The 19,755-nt window shown below is 55.5% G+C and overlaps 1 protein-coding gene across 1 annotated transcript; it reads right to left on the bottom strand.

Moving 5' to 3' along the window:
* On the bottom strand, positions 1–13,552 carry TRIM8 (tripartite motif containing 8). Its single transcript, XM_037496364.2, has 6 exons — positions 12,905–13,552; positions 3,806–3,901; positions 3,294–3,527; positions 2,245–2,276; positions 1,996–2,111; positions 1–1,646 (listed from the first exon to the last, which is right to left on the bottom strand). Exons 1-6 carry the CDS (start codon positions 13,472–13,474, stop codon positions 1,039–1,041), a joined length of 1,656 nt encoding a protein of 551 aa, XP_037352261.1. The 5' UTR covers positions 13,475–13,552; the 3' UTR covers positions 1–1,038.
* Between the last annotated feature and the right edge of the window lie 6,203 nt (positions 13,553–19,755).

Genomic DNA, 19,755 nt, shown 5'->3' on the forward strand with positions numbered 1-19,755 from the left:
GGACTGCGCCATTATATTTATTAGAAGGTTGGATTTCCTTGTGTGCTCTTGACAGATTACAGAATAAATACCTGGGCCTTGAGAACAGGAAATTCACGATTCATACAAAGTGCTCACTACAGGAAGTTGCTGTGTCAAAATCCAGGCAAGGACCCAAATCGGGCCAGCCCCCCTCCCCTGCTGACCTCAACAAGGCCTGTGCTGTTGTTTTTATTTTATTATTTCTTTTATTTCTCTTTATTATTATTAATATTATTATTATTTGCTCTTGATGTCATCAGTATCATTGGCAAAGTTCCTTTTCCCCTTCCCTGGACATGGGGTTCCTGTCTTTAAGATTCCACTCTGAGGCTGAAGGTGCCAAAAGCTGCTTGAGAAGTGGCCTTTGAACTCCATCTGGGAGGATGGTGAGAAGAAGCAGGAGAAAGTCTTGGTTTTAAAAAAATTGAAAAAAAAAAGTCCCACAATGTACAGGTCATTCGTCATGTCATTCCTTAGTCATCGCTCAAACTGCCCCAAAGAAAATCAAGAGGAGAAACAGGCCGGAGGGCCCTGGTCCCTCCTCCCAGACTGAGCGAGGTGGGCTGGACACTCCCTGCCCTTCTCCCCAAGGCTTTAGGGGAAGCTAAGGCTCCTTCCAGCCAGGGGGATGGGAAGGGGAAGGAGCGGGAGAAAAAGGGGGGGAGTGGGAGAGAGAGAGAGAGAGAGAGAGAGAGGGAAGGAGAGAGAGAGAGAGGGAAGGAGAGAGAGAAAAAAAGAGAGAGCTCAGCGCCTTGAGGTAGACGCTTTCCCAACTCCAGGGCCACCTGCGGCCCAGCCCAGCCAGCTCCCACTGTCACCTCCGAGTCCAGGAGTCATAAAAAATGAAATCAAAAACAAAGCCCCAAACAAAACAAAATCCAAAAGGAAAAGACTTGGGGAACAAAGGAGAAGGGCGAGAGGACAGGAAGGAAGAAGGGCAGGTCTCTGGATGCATAATTCCGGAGCCACTGGGGGCGAGGGGGGAACATTCCCCAGCGCCCCATCGCCCGCGTGGCGTTAGCTCGTCACGTAGTGTTTGGTGGACGGCTGCCCATACACCCTGTAGAAATCCTGGTGGCCAGGCTGCTGGGAGGCATCGAGCCAGTCTCTGACCGCCAGGCCAGGAAGGGACTGGGGGACGGAGGGTGTGGGTGGGAGTGGGTGTGAGTACTCTTGTGAGGGCACTGTCCAGGGGAAGTGGCCGGAGCGGGGATAGGGCTGGTGGCCGCCATGGTTGGCCACGGAAGAACAGTAACAGTTGTCCACAGAACAGACGAGAATCTTGCGGCCGCCATACTGGGGGAGCATGGGCTGCTGGGCAGCAGAGCCATTGGGGTACTGCGACGGGGGGAACACAGGGCTTGAGTGCACTGGTTGGGCGCCGCCCGGCAGGGCCACCAAGTGCTGCGTGGAGCTGCAGGGCCCCAGGGGCTGCCCTGACTGGCCCTCGCCGCTGGCTGTGCCCGCTGCCCCATACTGGCTGCCCACCGGGCCGGATGACGTCTCTAGGAAACTGGCCTCAGGGAAGGCCGTTGAGTGCTTGCGCTTTTCCGCCCCAGAGCTGCTCACGCCACAGGGATACAGGGGCACGCTCTGCAGGAAGGGCACCGGTGTGCTGAAGGGGCCTGTGGAGAGTTTGGGGCAAAAGTCGCCAAAGCTCCCAACCCAAGCAACCCAAACCTCCTCTCCCAGGGAACCTTTTTTCCATTTACAGGACCAAGCATCATGCATCATGCAGCATCTCTGCCCATGCTCCCTGCTCCACAGGACATTGTTCTTCCCATTTTACAGCTGAAGAACTGAGGCCTGTGGAGTTAATACCGCTTGTCCAAAGCTCCAAAACTAGAGGCGGCAAAGCCAGGATATAAAGGAAAATCTATTTGGCTAAAGCCACACGGCCTCTCAGAGAGAAGGCTCTAGCATTTGCCCCTGTCCAAAGAGCTCTCTCCCCTTGATTGAGAACCTCACCCTCACCTTCTAGCATCTTCCGGAGCTGCTTCTCCTTCTTGGCCACTTCATTCAGGAAGAGCTTGGAGTTCAGGTGACCGATCTTAGGGGGAGAAAGGCTGCTGCCCGTGCAGGTCTGGGTCCTGGGGGCAGTGGACGGGGCATCTGCTGTGAGGAGGTATCACCGGTGAGCCCGCCCTACCTCCCCCCGTGGGCCTGGCCCACCCTGCTCTCCCCCAGACGTGTTTCCCTGAGGGCTGGGGGTCATCTGCTCACCTGTCCATTAGAATTTTCACAGACTTGGTGTTCTGTGGGAGAGAGAAAAGGGTTAATCATCGGGAAAGGCAGCATGGATGAGAAGCTGGAAGCTGCCCCAGCTCCCAGCAGGGCTGACCCTCTGATTCTGGCTAGAGTGGAGGGGTAAGGAGGTGTCACCATTTTTAGAAGAATAGCTAGCATTTAGGGGGCCTCCCTGATGGCACAGGGGTTAAAGTCTCAACGCTATCGAGCTGTCACCAGCCACTGTGGCATGGATTTGAATCCCCGGCCAGGGAGCTGACTCACAGGGCGCAGCAGACCTCTCCTGTCTCACCCACTGCTCCCCTCAGCAGTGTATTTCAGTACATCTGCCTGTTCTGCTCCCCACTCTCTCTCTAGTGTATCCTCTCACCACCCACACCTATGACCTGCACCCCAGTTCTTGTATGCATAAATAAATTAAAATAAATCTAAAAAAAAAAAAAGAATAGTTAGCATTTATTGAGCACTAACTATGTAACATACACCATTTGGGTTTTCTACACATCCATCATCTTACCCACACAACTATTCTCAGAGGAGGTTCTATAGGTACTCAGTCTTTTTCAGAAGGAAAATATGGTGCTTGTACTGTATACCCCCAAGAAGGACACCATAATGTAATACACCAATGTTTCACCAGCAAAATATTTGAATATTTATATGACATGAGATCAAGATCATAAATAAAGATCATAAAATGCAGATCTACTTTTGCTGTTATATGATTGCCAATTTTTTTTTCTTTCAGCTTTTAGAGATTTTTAAAAGCTGGAATTATAGATAAAGGGCAGCAGACGTGTATTCCCATCTTATAAGTAAGGAAACGAAGGCGCAGGAAACATACATGACTTGCCTAGATCACAAAACTAGAAAGAGCAGGGAGGGAGGCTTTGAATCCACGTACACTGGTAAAGCAAAGAGCGCAGGAGCATACTGGTGGGGAACTGGTTAGGGAGCAGAGAACTGCAGACCCCAATTTGGGAGTGGCCTCTGGGTCCCACCAGCTGGCATCAGGCCCAACCCACCTTCATGAAGCTGACATCCTCTGTCTTGTCAAAGAGCAGCTGCAGGGAGCCCAGCAGCTTTTTGGCCTCTTGCATACGCTCCCCAAGGTGCAGCGCCTGCGCTGCGTTCTCGCTGCAGAACTTGGCCTGGGCCTTGTCCAAGACCTCCACCGTCTGCCGCAGGTCCTCATCCAGCAGCTGGTGCAGCTTCTCGTACTGCAGCCGCACTTCCTCCTTCAGCTGGCTCACCTTCTCCTGCGGACATGGTGGGCAAGAGTAGGTGGGCAGTGAACATGGGAATCTCTGGCTGCTATTCCCACCTCTCACATTCTGGATGGCGGAGCATGGGACCCCAAATCCCCAGGCTGCCTAGAGCTCCCAGGGTAAGGTCTGACCAGTGGGGGCTCATCCACTGACTGCTCATTGAATGAATGAGCAAGGAACACCATACAGTAGACACTCAGGAGGGAACCAACCCAAGGCCCTCCACCCAAGCTGCCCACAGCCCATACTGTGGGCTTGGGTTTAGCTACCTCTACCAGGCGCTTGTCTGACTCAAGTTTGTACAGCTGGTCCTCAATGTCCTGCTCTCGTTCCTCCAGCCGGTCCTGCTGCTTCATCAGCATCTTCTGTAGGAACAATTGGGACAAGGTCATCAAAGGGGTCTGTAGCTGTCCCTGTTACCAAGGGTGGGCGAGCCCCATTCTGCTCTCGTTAGAATGGATCCTTCAACCTATGGATCCTATGGATCCTTCGACCCAGATAACCTCAAATATCTTCTGTTCAATCCATTGTGACCCCCATGCAATGCTAAGGGCCTGCTGACAGCTGTCTGACCAGCCTATTCCCAGCCACAGAAAGCCTGGAATAGCCTCCCACACATATCTAAACCAAGAGCTTTCTGAAGGCAGGGTCAGGCTGGTCTCTCTAAGCACCTTTCCTGTATAGATGTATCTAATCATTCCAGTAATGCTGTTAGTACTATTATTATCCTCTCAGATAAGAGGAAACCAAGGCTCAGAGAGGTTAAGTAATTCATCCAAAATAACAGGTACGTGGCAGAGCTGGCATATAAACCCAGGTGATTTGGTGGTAGGGTGTCTTCTTATCCAGTTATGCTACCTCTCTCTGGTGAGCCCCATCTTAGAGATGAGTACCCTAAGATACAGAGGATCAATCTTGCAAGGTCACACAGGCCCTCTGACCAAATCCAGAGATCTCACCCCAAATTTGCCTTACACTTGGGGGCATCAAACCAACCACCCCTCCCCTTGTTCTGGACACTGCAAGCTAGAGCATTAGGCCCTTGCTAGCTCCTCTGGCCCCTCAGCTGGGAGGGAGATCTAAGTGGAGGGACCCTGGCTTTGCTAACACCAGTCTGTGCTGCGCCAAGCCCTTCTCAGCCTTTAATCTCCTGCAACCCCCTCTTCTCCCAGCCCTGCCCATCTCCCCTCCATCATCTACCCTGTTCCACCACCCCGTCACCCCCCTCACTAGACATCCCTCTTCAGTAAGAGTCTCTCCCCAGCTCTAGAACCCTTAGCGACTCCCTCTTGTCAAACAAGGCTCCCTCACTACCTGACTCTCCCAGCCAGGCGGGCTGGTATCCATTTGAACTCCCTGTACACTGTCAGTGCTTTTCTGCAGCTCACAGTGACTCCTCCCGCCACTTGTCTACCCTTCAGGGCCCAACTTCAGGCCCTACTCCTGTAGGAAACTGTCGGTGGCCCCGTGGCCCTGGCTCTGAGTCTGTGCAGGTCCCTCCTGCCCTGCTCATGCAGGGAGGCTGCCACATTCTGTCCTCCCTCTGTAGCTGTGCTGTCCAACAGAGTAGCCATTAGTCACATATGGTTATAAAAGTGAATTAAAAGTAAATTAAATTAAACATCAGCTTTTCAGCTACATGAGCCTCATTTAAGTTTTCAATAGTTATATGTAGCTAGTGACTAATGTATTGGACACCACAGACATAAAACATCACCATTGTCAGAGAAAGATCTCCGGGACAACACTGCTCTGCAGTCTGTCTCATAAACCCTGGTCTGATAGCCCCACAAAACTCAAGGTCTCCTGAAAACAGGGCTTGGCTGCTGTCTTTCTCCACCTCCCTTCCAAGGCAGCCCACACACACAAAGTCACCCCACAGATGCATAACATGTTCTCTGAGTAAATCCATGGGTTTTACACACAAAATAAGGTTTGCAAAATAGATCGCACAGAGCCTAGCTTCCAGTACATGTCCACTCACCAAAGAATGGTTCCTTTTCTTCCTGTGTGCGCCTCAGAGTGACCCTCAAGTTTGACCCCATGACTGCTACACCTACCCACACCCAGCTGGTTCCCCAAAGACAAGTGCCACTGAGTCCTTCCTCTTTTCCCCAATCCATTTTACATAGAGGGAAAGCAAGGTCAGCAAGAATTTGGTCAGACCCCATTTGTACTGGTGGCTACCCTGGACACACACACAAAAAAAAACAGGATCCTGTGGGCAGGAGAGTTGGGGCTGGGGTTCTCAGAATCTATGCTGGGGAAGCCAGGGGCACCCCGCTGAAAACTTGACCTTTCAGTGACCCAGGACAGGACCTCTAAAATCTAACCCAAGGAGACCCTGCCTTCCAGCAGGCCCCATCCTCAGCTCAACAAACATAGCAGACACCAGCCAGAGAGTCAGAATCTGAAAAGCAGCAGCTGAGTAGGGGCAAGATGGAGGTAGCCATGCATCCTCCCACCTGTGAAACTGCCCACGGGTACGTGGAGGGCACAGCACCCCAAAGTGACAGCCAGACATACAAATGCAACTGCACACACACACGCACAAGGGGTCACCCGGGCTCTGCACACACCCACCGAGGCACAGGTACCAGAGCCCAGGCCCCTGCACCCGAAGGTTGACGGCCTTAGGGAACAGAAGGGGCCTACCATAAAGGGGGGTGGACAGGACACCTCTTCAGGAACACTAGGCCTTCTGACTCCCCTGCAACAACTGGCCCTCAAATTCTTGCCTGCTGGTTGCCTTATATCTGCACTCAGGAGGGTAGAGCCCCCCTAGATGCACCTCAGACACTAGGCCACTCTCGCCTTCTTGTGCCCAGCATATCTGAAAACCGAGGCCCCCAGCCACACTCACATCTGCGTACCTATGGTCTCCCTGCCCAACTATTTCTTTTTTTTTTTTTTTTAATTTTTTTTATAGAGGCATGTTTTATTTATTTATTTGTTTGTTTGTTTTTTTGTTCATACATGCACTGGGTACAGTCAGAAGCGCGACCCTGCCCAACTATTTCTCATGGCCGAACCCATTAGGAACAGACAAGGGTGCCTGGGGGACTGAGACCCAGGCAGGGGCAGGAAAATAGCAGCCCCAGCTTCCCACCCCAATTTCCCTGAGGGAAGAAATGGAGCCATCCTACTCCTACCCTCCAGACCCCCATCAGGGAGTTCATGGCTGATCCTCAGGGCAGAACCAAGAGAGGTACCTCCTGCCCAATCCTGGGCGGGTGGGGCTCAGTCCCTTCCTTCTTTCAGGCTTTTCTCCAGGCAGCATTCTTCCCTGAAACCCTGCAGTTCCTCCTTGAGTTTCAGAGTCCCAGGGTCTGGTCCCTGCTGCCCAGAACCCTCTGGGGTGGGAGCCCAGAGAGGCCCAGAGAAAGCAATGGCCATATTCCCTAGCAGTTAGACAGGTTTGTTTCTCCTCCCCTAGCTGGGAGGCCACCCAGGGTCCCGTCTCCACTACAGGGCACGGGCCGAACAGGAATGGGAAAGAAACTGGCCAAGAAACCCAGAGAAAGCTAGGAAGAAGACCCACATTGGCCAGCTCATCCTTGCAGGGGCTGCATCCCTCGAGGCCAGGTGATCTTAATCCCACCACAGACAACACCACTTGGGGAAGCAGAGGAGTGGGAGGGGCCAGTGGGAAACTGGGGGAAGCGGGGTAAGACCTATTGTGCCCCTTCATTATCCTTCACCTTGATTTCACAAAAATAATTGAAACATGATGCTGAAAAGCTGGAGAATGGGCCTGGACCCTTCCTCACTACAAGCAGGTTCTTTTCCATCCCAACCCCCAGGGAACCACTAAGAGCTGAGGCTTCATGTCCCACCAGGGAAAATCCCACAGCTGAGACAGAACCAGATTTCCCAGTTTAATTCAGAGCAAGGGCTCTCAAAGCCGGGGGGTGGGGGGGGGTGGGAGTTGGGGTGGGGGTGGGGATTGCTGCTGCCACTCACGGCCCACAGGTGAGTCACCTGTACTCTGGCTCTCCTCGAGTGCCCAAGCAGAGTGGATTGGGAAAGCAGGGCCTATGCTGGAAGCAGCTGAAGGACCAGGCCCCCAGCAGGTGAAGGCCAGCCCCACTCAGCAGCCCTTGGCCCAGGAGGCATTTGCTCGCTCCAGTCCCTGTCTGGCCCTTAGGCCTAAGGCTTTTCATGGCTGTCTCCTGGGCCTGTGAGGACAAAAGCATCAAGACTTGGGGTCACACCTCCACCCAGAATATCCTGCTCCTCATACTTATCCCCCAATAGGATAGACTCTGTCTTGGGCTGCTTCCTCTAGGGCCCCTCCCAACCTGGAGAAGGGGCTTTCCTGCTCCCCCTGGAAAGCCTCACTTTTCTCTGGAGTCTGATTGTCCAGGCCCAGCTGGCATTTTTTGATGCCAGACTGGACTGGGCAAACGAGTGAGGCCATGGGGACACTGGGTATATAAAAGTTAATAAATAATAATAATAAAATCCTCAAGTCAACCTTGAAGAGAAGCAAGGTCAGAAGGGAAGAGGGCCCCAGAGGCTGGGCTGGAGACAGGTCTGAGGTTTTCAGACAAGACCAGGGCTGGGTCCAGCAGCCCCTGTGGTGGGGGGTGGTAAAATGAGCCCAGGAAAAGGGAGCTGGGCTGCTGGAGCACCTCCTGCTGCTCAGGTCCCTGTCCAGATGACTCTCATGCCAGCTTCAGCTCTGGCTGCAGCCCCTGCTCCCTGCTCAGGCCTACCCCGTCGTGACCTCCTCCCCCAGCTGCCAAACTTATCCCCACACCCAATCTGAGACCTTATCCCAGGAGCACAATGGCCTCCTCTCTTCTGGGTCACAGGGCTCTTCCCTGGTCTCAGGGCAGTTTCTGGCTGCCTTACATCCCCTTTTCCGTGCACCAACCCCTGCCTTGAGCTACCGTGTGAACCCCCTCCCCAGTGGGACAACCACAGACCCAGAGAGAGGAGGCTGCAAGGTAGGAACCAGGGCAAGGAGGCAGCGCCTGCAAGGCAAGCCCCAGCAGACCCCAGAGAGGGTTTCCCAGCTGCAGAGTGGAATTAGCTTTTGCCACGCAGAGAGCAGCGCTCTGGGGCAGCAGAACAAAGAGGCGGCGAGAAAGCCCCCCTTTGTCTGGGTTTGAATGCCAGGCCAGTCGGAAGGAAGGGAAGGAAGGCTTTCCCAGAGCCAGGCCGAAGCCAGCCAGGCTGCCTGCTCAGCCCAGGGCAGGGGCCCAAGTAGGGTTACCTTCTCCTTACATCCACCCAGACTGTCCCCAGCACAGAGGGGCAGGAGCCATCTGGGTTTCTACCTCCAATACCTGCCATCTGCAACAAACTTGCCCTAAGGTGAATTCCACCTCCCCTGCCCCTCCCCAACACCCCCACCAGGTGAGAAAGCCACACAAAATTCACAACCACCAACAACCACGGCCTGGACAGGCAGGCACACTCAGGCACTGACTTGTGTGCACACTCGACTGTAACTCGCAGGTGCATGGCAAGCAGGGCACGCAGACACCCTCTTTTCTCCCCCCCACACGGGCATGGCTTCCTGCCCCCACAGTCACACAAGACAGCTACATAAATCAGTCAGTTGCTCACACTGCATCTCCTCAGAGATAGACACGTGAGATACGAAAAAATCAGTCATAAGTGAGCTCCACAAGGAGACACACTGGTTACTTACACACACTCACACTCACACCTGCACAGGCTGCTCAGAGCTGCAGGAGGCTGAGAAATCAATAGGGTGTGCATGACAGACACCGGGCTGTGTCAGCAGGTCCCAGGGTGGGGGTGGGGGAGAGCTGGACCTCTGCCTGAGACTCCCCTCTGCCTGGTGCCCAGGGAGGCGGGCTGAGTCAGGGTCCCCTTCTGTGCAGACTCGATGGGCAAGTGGCAGCTACATGACCCTCACACCTTACGAACACACAGCCTCCCCACCCCAGCTCTCTTCATGCCTGAGACCTCAGGAGTACTGAGTGGGAGGTGGCGATAGGATCTGCCCTGCCAGAGTCAGCTGGGCCTGGCAGCCTTATTCCCATGCCTCACTAGGAAACAGACACACAGGATGGAGAGCCAGGGTCCCCTCCAGGGTCCCCATGCAACCCCTCAGGGGCCAAGTGAACAGGGTAACCTCATTCCCTATAGATACACCCACAACCTGGCCCGACCAGTGGGGTCCCCTCCCCAGAGAATGTCTTTGCAAATCTAACCTCTGAGAATGCAAGGGTCCGAGGAATGGCCAAGGGGCACAATTATGATGGCACAAACTCAAAAACACACACATCCCCTGCACAGTCCCTCACACACAGAACCAGGCCTTAGCTTGGATCTTCTTCCATGATGAGGGAGGTCATGAGATAGGGGATGCTCCCAGCTCCTATCAGTCCCCCATTGCTCAGCTGAACCCCTGAACCTGGGGGCTGGATGAGCATTGACCCCCTAAGACTGCCAGACCTGGATGTTCCAATTTTTGGCCCTTTGGCTCCACAGCCCCCAGGGAGAACACATTCAGGGTCTAGGCATGTGACCACAGAGTGGTCACAGGGGCCCACCCAGTGGGCATCCAGGCCTATGTGGCCTCACACTGACTTCCCTGGGGCAGAGGGATTTGATTCTGAGATGATTCCTCTAGGCCCCCCAAGGCCCCTGCCCAAGTGTAGGTGCTTGTGAGTGGGAGAGTTAATCAGGGTTTCCTACTTCTAACCCACAGGGCATTTCGGCAGCACTCCTCTCCCTGAGGACAGAATTGGAAGCACAAAGCCAGCTATATTTTAAGGCAGGTGCCAGGTCTCCACGCTTCCGCTCCTGTATCTGGGAAAAGAGGCCCAGGAAAAGGCCCCTCCTCCTGCTGGCCTAGACAGGATAGAGAACACAGAGGGTACTTCCTTTCGGGGTTCCCGTGGCTTGCCCTCTTCCCCAAGGGAGGGGCCCTTCTTCCTCCATATTCAGTTAGTCCAGCCCACACTGAGTGACACTGGGCTATTTAAGGGTTTCCAACTCCGGTGCCCTGAGACACCAGAGAGATCCAGAGGGTCCCAATGGTGGAGGAGTCTGGAAGGGGGTGAGAGTCAGGCTGTGGGGCACAGATGCTGAGTGCACAGAATTGCACATCTGGCCCTGATGCAACCCATTACTCGATCCTGCCCATCAGGAACAGGGATGAAAGAACATGAGTGCAAGCGCGTGCAACACACACACACACACACACACACACACACACCCCAGTTTGCATGCACAGAGATGCTGGCAAAGTTCAGCATCTGCTTCCATAGGGTTCCTTCCATGAGCAGGGGATGAGGGACCTGCTGGTAAGAACTCCAAGGTGAATACTCTATGATGTGCCACCCACCCAGATCTGCCAGCTACACAGACAGGAGACAGGTGCATTTGAGGGCAAAGTAGACAGTCTCAAAAACACTAACAAACACAGGCACACATGTGAAAATACTCTCCTACTACTAAGTCAGGTACGATTATGTTTTCTCCCCCACCCAAATGAAAGACACCCCTAGCACTTAGACACAGCTAAGAGCTGGCTGCTGCCACTCCTCAATTCCTTTCAACCACAGCCACATCTCTGTCCCCCCACCCCACCCCACCCCCGTATCCCCCTCCGCCATTCCCAGGACAGAAAACTGGAGAGTCTTCCTTTCTCCTGCCTCTGCACTTTTCCCAGCCTTCTCCCCCAGCTCTTCCATCTTTATTAATAGCAGCAGCTTCCAATACTAGGGAAAGTCTGGGCTCTGCCTGCCCTGAGTGTTGGGGTGAAAGACACCAAGGGCTCATCTGTATCCCCTAGGTCTCTGCCTTTTCCACCCTAGTGGGGGGGAGAGAGAAATGGCTCCCCTCTCCACCCCCATACTTCCTTTAAGAAACCAGAGGCCCTGTCCTGGCACAAAACCCCACAGCTAGCCCATCTGATTGGAAACTAATTATATAGCAAATTTTATTTGCTCTCTCTGCCCTCAGTCTGCGGTGGCCCTCCTGCCTTTTGTTAGTTGAATGTGTATGTTTTTTAATTGCTAAACAGTGACTCATTCTGACTGGTCTCATCCCCATCCCTCTCCCTGCACCCCCCCCCCCCCACCCCACACAGGAAACAGACTCTGTGTACAACCTGCCTGGCTCAGAGCTTCCTCATACTCAAGCTCCCCACTGGCCTCAACCAGCCTCCAGGGGCCCCCACCCATGAACACTCCCAGTCCTAGCAAAGCCCAACCTCACCCCCATATCACACCCTGGCCCCAAGCTGGGGCTTCTGAGATGGCTCAGTCAGTCTCAGGCCAACCCCTTCCTTCTGGTATGACTCAACCCTGAAAGTCAGGGGACCAGGGAGGCACCAAGGAGGAGCCCCCCTCTACTGAAGGGGACGGAAGTATTGCCTCAGTCCAGAGCCAGGCCCAGAGGCCTGAGGGGGAAGGTGGTTTTGACATTGGCCACTGCTGCAGGGTGTATACAATGGGAGGGGATGCGGTTCCGTAATCACCCAGCCGGCAGCCCAGGGGAGCCAGCTGCCTGAAACCAGATTGCAAGGCGCCTCAACCTTAAACCCACAGGATTCTTTTTCCGTCTTCCACTTCCCCTCCCCAAATGTGGGAGGGCTGTGATAGAGGGTTGGGCTGAGAGAAAAGGGCTCAGGGTGAGGAAGACACATACTTTAAGGTTTATTCATGCAGATGCATGCAACACGGGCACACTGAGGGCAGCGCTTCTCACACATGGAGAGGGGCTATCCGGAATAACCCTAATGGCTGAGACTCTGTCCGTGACTGCCACCGGTGCCACCTAGATACCAGGAGTTCTGCTCTCCCTCCGGAAGCGCCCCTTCACCCCCCTCCATGTGTTTCCAATAGGGCTTGAAACTAACATGGCTGCTTTTGTTTACTTCCTCATTGGTATGCCAGCATCATGGATCATGTCAGCCACAGCAGCGGCACCAGGACACTCATTACATAAACAGCAGCTGGAGAAGCAGGACCTGGGTCACTGCCTTGGTGACTTCCCATAGGGCCTACAGAAACAACGCTGGGGGAAGGAGCTGAGTGCAAAACAGAAAAGCAACACCAAACTCGACCCCAAACATCCCCACACCTCAATTCTATAAATGACTCACAAGATGGAACCTGTGAGCACAGGTGCAGGAATCTATCAGTAGCAATTGGGAACCTTCTCATACCTTGTCCCCAAACTTTCAGAGCACAAGAGTGTGAGTAGCAGGAGGCCTCTGGCCTGATGTCAGAAGCATCAGCCTTTCAGATGAATGGTCCCCAGGCGGGAGGGGAAGGGAGGAAAGGAGAAGGGGGTGGGGGGTCGCTGGGAGGGAGGGGAACAGGGGGGGAAGGGGGAGAGAGAGAGAGAGAGAGAGAATGAATCTGAAGGTTACTTGCCCGGATCTCATTCCTCCGGATCTCCACGTCGCACACCGAGTGTCCCTGATGCGCACCGCTGTAGTAGCAGCAGTACTGGCACACGGCCACCTGCTCGGCCTCGCAGTGATAGAGGCGGTAGGCGTTGTGCTGCGGGCAGCTCCAGGCCCGCACGTCGTCCGCCTCCACCAGGAGGTGCCCGCGGGCGGTGGAGGGCTGCTGCAGGTGCGTCTGCACGTGGGACTGGCAGCAGGGCGCCTCGCAGCGCAGGCAGACCTTCTGCGCGGGCAGCGGGGGGCCGCGGCGGCAGAACACGCAGTGCAGTGCCGTCGGCGGCTTCTCCACGTGCAGGGCGTTGAACTTCTCCACGATGTTGGTGAGCTTCAGGTTCTTCTCCAGGCCCGGCTTCTGGTTATAGGCCTGGTTGCACTCAGGGCAGCGCACTAGGCCGCTGTCCTTGGCCCACGCCTCGCCGATGCAGCCCCGGCAGAAGTTGTGCTTGCACGGCAATTGCACGGGCTCCACGAAGACGTGCAGGCAGATGGGGCAGATGAGCTCCTCCTCGAAGCAGTTCTTCCAATTCTCCGCCATGACGGCCAAGGGCAGGGGGCCGGGGCCGGCCTCCCCGACTCCCCAGCCCTGGGGGTCCGTCCGGTGCAGCTGCCGGCCGCCGAGCCCGGCGCTCCGGCCCCGGGCGGCCCCGACAGTCGCTCAGTCACCCGCGCCTTCCGCGCGCCGCCCCCCGGAGGAGGAAGCCTCGGTCCTCACGCCGCTCGCGCCGCCGGCGGCGTCTCCTCCTCCCGCCGAGCGCCTAGCGGGAGGCGGCGGACTGCGCCGGGGCCCCGGCCGGGGCACCCGCCCTGGAGGGGAGCGCCGGGGTCCAAATTCCATATACGAGGCCGCTTCCCCGTCGGCGCTGCTAGGGCAGCGGCGGCCCGCGGCCTGCGCGCGGCCCCGCGGCTGACATTGGGGCGCGCCCCGCAGCGGACCGAGCCGGGGGGCCGCGCTCTTCCTCCCGCGGCGGCGGCGCGACGGCGGCTCCCCCCGGCTCGCGGGCGCCGCGCCTCCCTCGCCGCGTCCGGGGTCCGAGAGGCGGGGCGGCGAGAGCGGCCGCGCCGAGGGCGGCTAGATCCCGGCCGGGCGGGCGCGGCGAGCCGGCCGCCCCTGGGCCCTGGCGCGGGCGCCCCCCGGCTGGCCCGCCGGGAGCGGCTGGGGGCTGCGGGGCGCGGGCGGGCCGGCTCCGGGGCGCTGCGCGCGCGCGGGGACAGTCATTCAGATGAAATTCCAGTCCCGGCCGGAGACACCAGCCCGCCTCTGCTTCCTCCTCCCTTCACAAATAGAAACGGAAGGGGGAGGGAGAGAAGTGGAAAAAAAAAGCCGCGCAGCGCGGGAGGGGGAGCCCCGGCGCGCTCCGGCCTGACCCCCCGGCGCTACTCGTGCGCCCCCAGGCCCGGCGCCCCCGCCGCGAGCCGACCCCGCGCCCCGGCTCCGAGCTGGGCGGGCGCCGCGGCTCCGCCGGGGAAAACAAGGATTGATCAAACTAGAAAGGAATTTTTCTCAACTGCTAATGAACAGGAGGCTCGGCTCCCGGCCCTCCCCTCCCCCGCCGGCCCTCCCCCTCCGCCGCCCCGGCCCGCCTCCCCCCACTTTCTTTTCTTCTCGGCCTCTGCTCCGGCCTGGACGGCTCCGGGCGGCGGCGGGGCCGGGCCGAGCAGCCGGGCCCGGCCGCCGGCTCAGCGCCCAGCCATCTTGGGCGCCGGCGGGAGCGCGCCCGCCCGACGGTCCTGCAGCGCCTTCGCGTCTCCCGGCGGGGCTCTTTTAAGGGGGCGAGCTGAGGGCCCCCCTCGAACTGGGAGAGAGGAGAGAAGATGCCAAGGCGGCCCGCTGTCTTTCCACCTCTGCTCCACCCACCCCGGTCCTTTCCAAAAAATGAAAAAGGATGAGAAGGGGAAGGAGCCTGCGGCGAGCAGGGCGCCCGCGGACCCCGCGGCCCGGCGCCGCGTCCGGGGCGGCCGCGCCGGCTGCTCGGGGCGCGGGTCCGGCGGGGCGCGCAGCTTCCCGGCCGCGAGGAGGGCGCTCCGGGCAGGGCCTCCGCCGCGGCTGGCGCCTCAGGGCTTTATCCTCAGATTAAAAAAAAAAAAAAAAAAAAGAGGAAGGAAAAAAACCCCAACACTCATCATAGGCACCTTCAGCCATCTTGCGCGTATTATTATTTCAGGAATAATCTGTTTAATAAAAATAGCTGCGTCTCTAGCCCCCTCCCCCGCATCCTGGGCTCCCGCCCCCTTTTAATAATAATCTCGATAATAAAAATGATGTGCGGGCTGGGCAGTCCGCGGCTGCCTTTTCCTGCCTCGGCTCGCTCGAGCTCCGGTTCTCCTTCCCCAGGAAAGGGGCGTGGGGGTTCGCCGCCGGTGCAGGCGGGGGTGCGTTCCCGCCGGCCGCCCCGGCCCCCTCCTCCTGGAGCCGGCGACGGCGCCCCGGTCCCCGCCGCGCTGCTGCGGGGGGGCGGGCGGGGGAGGGGCCGGCTCCCGGGAGCGGCTGGAGGGGCGCACGGAGGTCCCCGAGCTTCCCGCCACGGCCCGGCCTCGGGCTCCGCAGCCGGGGTGGGGTGGGGGTGGGGAGGGGGGCGGGGTACAATGAGCTCAGAGCAGCCACAGGGTGGGGACGCGGGCGGGCCGGGGGCTGCGGCGAGCCGGACGCCAGCGCTGGGAGCCGAGGCGGAGGGTGGCGTCCCTACAGCAAGGCCGGGCCCGCTATTTGGGAAGGGGCGGGGACACGGAGAGGGGCAGCGGGAGAAAGCGGCGGCGCCTTTAATCAGCGCCCGCTGGTCCTGCCCACCCAGCGAGGGACCGAGCCGCGGCCGGGGGGCGGGGCGCGCTGTCCGGAAGTGCCGGTCCAGCTGCGGCGCCTGGCCCCGCCCCCTTTCCCTGTCTGGAGTTGGGGCTGGTCCAGAGGAGGCTCCTGCTATTGGCCCCATAATGAGGCTCCGCCCCTTTAAGGCGGAGCAAGGGGAGTCTCACGTGATTTGCACTAACACCGGTACATTAAACTTTGGGGTGGAAGGTGGGGGTTCTGCGCCTCTTAAAAGGGCGATGTTGCAGCTGCGACGTGGGAACACTCCTTGCTGGGCCTCTGCAACCGCAGCTCTTTTTACCTGCGAGAGAAAGGAGGGTTTGCTGGTCTGCGCTTCTGTCTGGTGGAACTGAGCAGGGGAGTGGCTAGGGTTTACTGTGCAGCAATGTCTTGATGTCCTTAATACTTGCCCCTACATTTCTGATGATTAAAACTACCCAGCAAGATAGGTATTCTTATCCTCTTCTATGGGTAAGGAAACGGAGGCTTAAAGAATTGACGCAATCTGCCAGAGGTCAATTGGTCAGTTAACAAATATGTAACAAAAGCCTTTATGTGCCAGGCATTTTTCCAGGCCCTGGGGAGTCCCTGGAAAACATGTACAAAAACACTTTTGAGTTAAATATGTAGGACAGACGGTTTCTGTGAGGCACATTCAGGGCTCTTCAAAAAAGTGACATTTAAGCTGAGACCTAAATGTTCAGGAAATCAGCAAATTGACAACCCAGGGGAAGAATACTTCAGTTAAGGAAAAACAAATGCAAAAGCAATAGATAAGGCATGCTCCACTGCAGAAGAAAGGCTGTGTAGTGAGGGAGAAGACAGGGAGGGACCAAATACACATGGCCTTGGAGGTCTTGATAAGTTTAGACTTGAAGCTGGTTGTAATAAGATGTGAAATCTGAGATATATTTTGGAAGGAGAGCCAATAGGACTAGATAAGGATTAGACATGGGATTGAGAGGAATCCTGCAGTAACAATAATGAGGAATTGGCTCAAGATATGCTTATCAGGCCTCCCTGGTGGCGCGAGGGGTTAAGACACATCACTGTGAAGCTGTTACAGGGCAGGGAGAGGGGCAGCCCAAACCCTGCAAACCTGCCTATTCTAAATGGGTTCTGCCATCCACTGCATCAACACAAAACATATAAGACTTTAATGGGAAGGAACTTTAAATACAATTAGAAAGAAAACAATACAAAAAAGGCAAAGAATATAGTTTCTAAATCAAGCACCCAATGTTACCCATCCCCTCGTGGGTAAAAGTCCACCCAAGCAGGATTGGCCCAAAGCCAGGCCCCAAAGCCTGCCACATGTCTAAAGCATCTTCCAGTGAGGACCCACAGAAAAGGATCAGAAACCACCAGACAAGTCTAGAAGGAAAAGAGCAAAATCTAAATCAAGACAAAAACCACCATGGTCACCTCCCCATGGGTCTCTCACCCACATCTGTGTCACCCAGTCTACGACCAAAAGGCAAACGCAGTTTCTTCACATGTCTCTCCATTCCATGTGCCTCCTCCAGGTCTCCTCCTGCCTGCCTCTCCACCCTGCTTCCTTCCTTCTTCAGTCTCCTTTACAGCTTCTTCTCTCCCTGCTCAGCTCCACCCTGCACTTGGGTGGGGCAGGGAACCTGGAACTTCCCCCTTTCCCGTGGACCACCCTGTTACAATGCTATCCTCAGCCACTGCAGCACCAGTTTGATTCCCGGCCAGGGAGGTGACCCACATGGCGCAGCAGACCTCTCATGTCTTACCCACTGCTCCCCTCAGCAGTATATTTCAGTCAAACCCGCCTGTTCTGTTCCCCACTCTGTCTCTGGTGAATCCTCTCATCCCCTGCACCTCTGGCCTAGACCCCTGTACTTGTATGCATAAACAAATAAATCTTATTTTTAAAAAATATCAGCTCTCTGCTCTAGTGGCTTCCACATCAACCTGAAAAAAATCACAGGTTTTTAAAAATATTTATTTATTTATACAAGAACTAGGGTATAGGCCAGAGGTATAGGGGGTGAGAAGATTCACCAGAGACAGAGGGGAGAGCAGAATAGGTGGATCTACTGAAATACACTGCTGAGGGGAGGAATGGGCAAGACAGGAGAGGACTGCTGCACCATATGTGGGCCAGCTCCCTGGCTGGGGATCAAACTCAGGCCACAGTGTGACAGGCCTCCAAAAGTCACAATTTTACAATTTCCTGCAAGGTCCTATACAATTTGGCCTCTATAAGTAATCTCCTATTATTCCCTTCTCTCACTCTGCTCCAGCCACACTGCCTTCCCCCATTGCTCTTCAAATATACATGGTGTGTCTCTCCTACTCCCTCGGGTCTTTTACCAGTGCTCTTCACTTTGTATGGACCTTTGCTAATACATCTTCCTATCACTGAGATCCTTTGTTCAAAAGTCACCCGGTGCAGTAGGTGAGGTCCCCTGACCTTTGGATTTAAAAATGTACCCTGCCACAGCCCTTACTATTGCTCCTGTTTTATTTTTTCCTTCATAGTACATATCTCTGTGCCATGTATTCTACTTAAAAATAAATAGCTTGTCCATCATTAAAACAAGATCTGTGAAAGGAGATTTTTTAAAAAAATATTTATTTATGCATACAAGAACTGGAGTATAGGCCAGAGGTGTGGGAGGTGAGAGGATTCACCAGAGACAGAGTGGGGAACAGAACAGGCAGATCGACTGAAATACACTGCTCAGGGGAGCAACGGGCGAGGCAGGAGAGGTCTGCTGCACCATGTGGGTTGCTCCCTGGCTGGGGATTGAACTTGTGCTGCAGTGGCTGCAGATAGCCTCATAGGTTGTGTCTTAACCCCTTGCGCCACCAGGGAGGCCCTGAAAGGAGATCTTTAATGCTATATTCCTGGTTTCTAGAATGGGACCTTGCACTTAGTAAGTGCTCAATATATATTTATTGAATCAATAAATAAATTCCATTATCTCAATCCTTCTGCTTTTTTTTAAGATTTTATTTTTGCATAGGAGAACTGGGGTACAGGTGGTGAGAGGAGTCACCAGAGACAGAGTTGGGAGCAGAACAGGCAGATCTATTGAAATATACTGCTGAGGGGAGCAGTGGGTGAGACAGGAGAGGTCTGCTGCACCATGTCGGTAGCTCCCTGGCGAGAGATCCAACTGGTGCTGTAGTGGCTGCTGATAGCTTCATAGTGCTGAGATTTAACCTCTTGTGCCACCAGTTCTTGCTGTTCCCATAGTGTTATTGTGGAGGTCCAACAATGCCAGGTTGGCCTTGCTCTTGTCTCTTAGAGGTTGTGAACCAGAAGCCCCATTCTCCATCCCGTCAGTATGTTCATGGTGTTATAGGGCAGCCCCGATATTGAACGAGTTGCCTGGCTGTGGGTCCTCACCCGCGCGCTTACAAGGGACTTATGAATACTCCACTACAGACACACACAAAAGGTTAATAAAAGGTTTATTTACAAGGGAAAAGGAAATAAGGAAAATGTACAACTCAGGGAGAAAATAGGGAAATAAAGTCTTTAATGCGTCCTACCCGATCCGCCGACATGGAAACCCAAAGGCACTCTCAGAGCTGGCTGGACAGAGCTGGCTGGAGCCAAAATGGGGGACCCCTCCAAAGCCCACGTGTCTGGCTTTATACCAACCTGGCTGCTTAACCCCACCCTCAGGTCCCAGCCACCTTCCCTTTGGTGGGGATGGGATGTGGAGTTCCCAGTGGCTTTGGCTTTGGCCTGGGGTGGGGGTGGAGTCCACAAAGCCTGTATGGAATTAGCTTTAGGACATCCTTTTCCCCCCTAACAATTTCCCCCTTTGGTACCTCTGAGGTGTGGTGTGGGGTAATGCTGGGTAAGACTAGAAAAACAAAGGAACAGAGTCTCTGCCCTCAGGTATCTGGCCCCGTAAGGCCACCACTGTCATTTCCGCCCTCTCCAAGTCTCCCTTGCCCCTCAAGTTACTCATAAAGCTATACTCCTATCAGCCACAGACACCCGTAGGCAGTCATCTCGCTCCTCCTCCCAT

Source organism: Talpa occidentalis, unplaced genomic scaffold (genome assembly GCF_014898055.3).
Source record: "Talpa occidentalis isolate TD23 unplaced genomic scaffold, MPIMG_talOcc4v2.1 talOcc4.8, whole genome shotgun sequence".
NCBI lineage: Eukaryota > Metazoa > Chordata > Mammalia > Eulipotyphla > Talpidae > Talpa > Talpa occidentalis.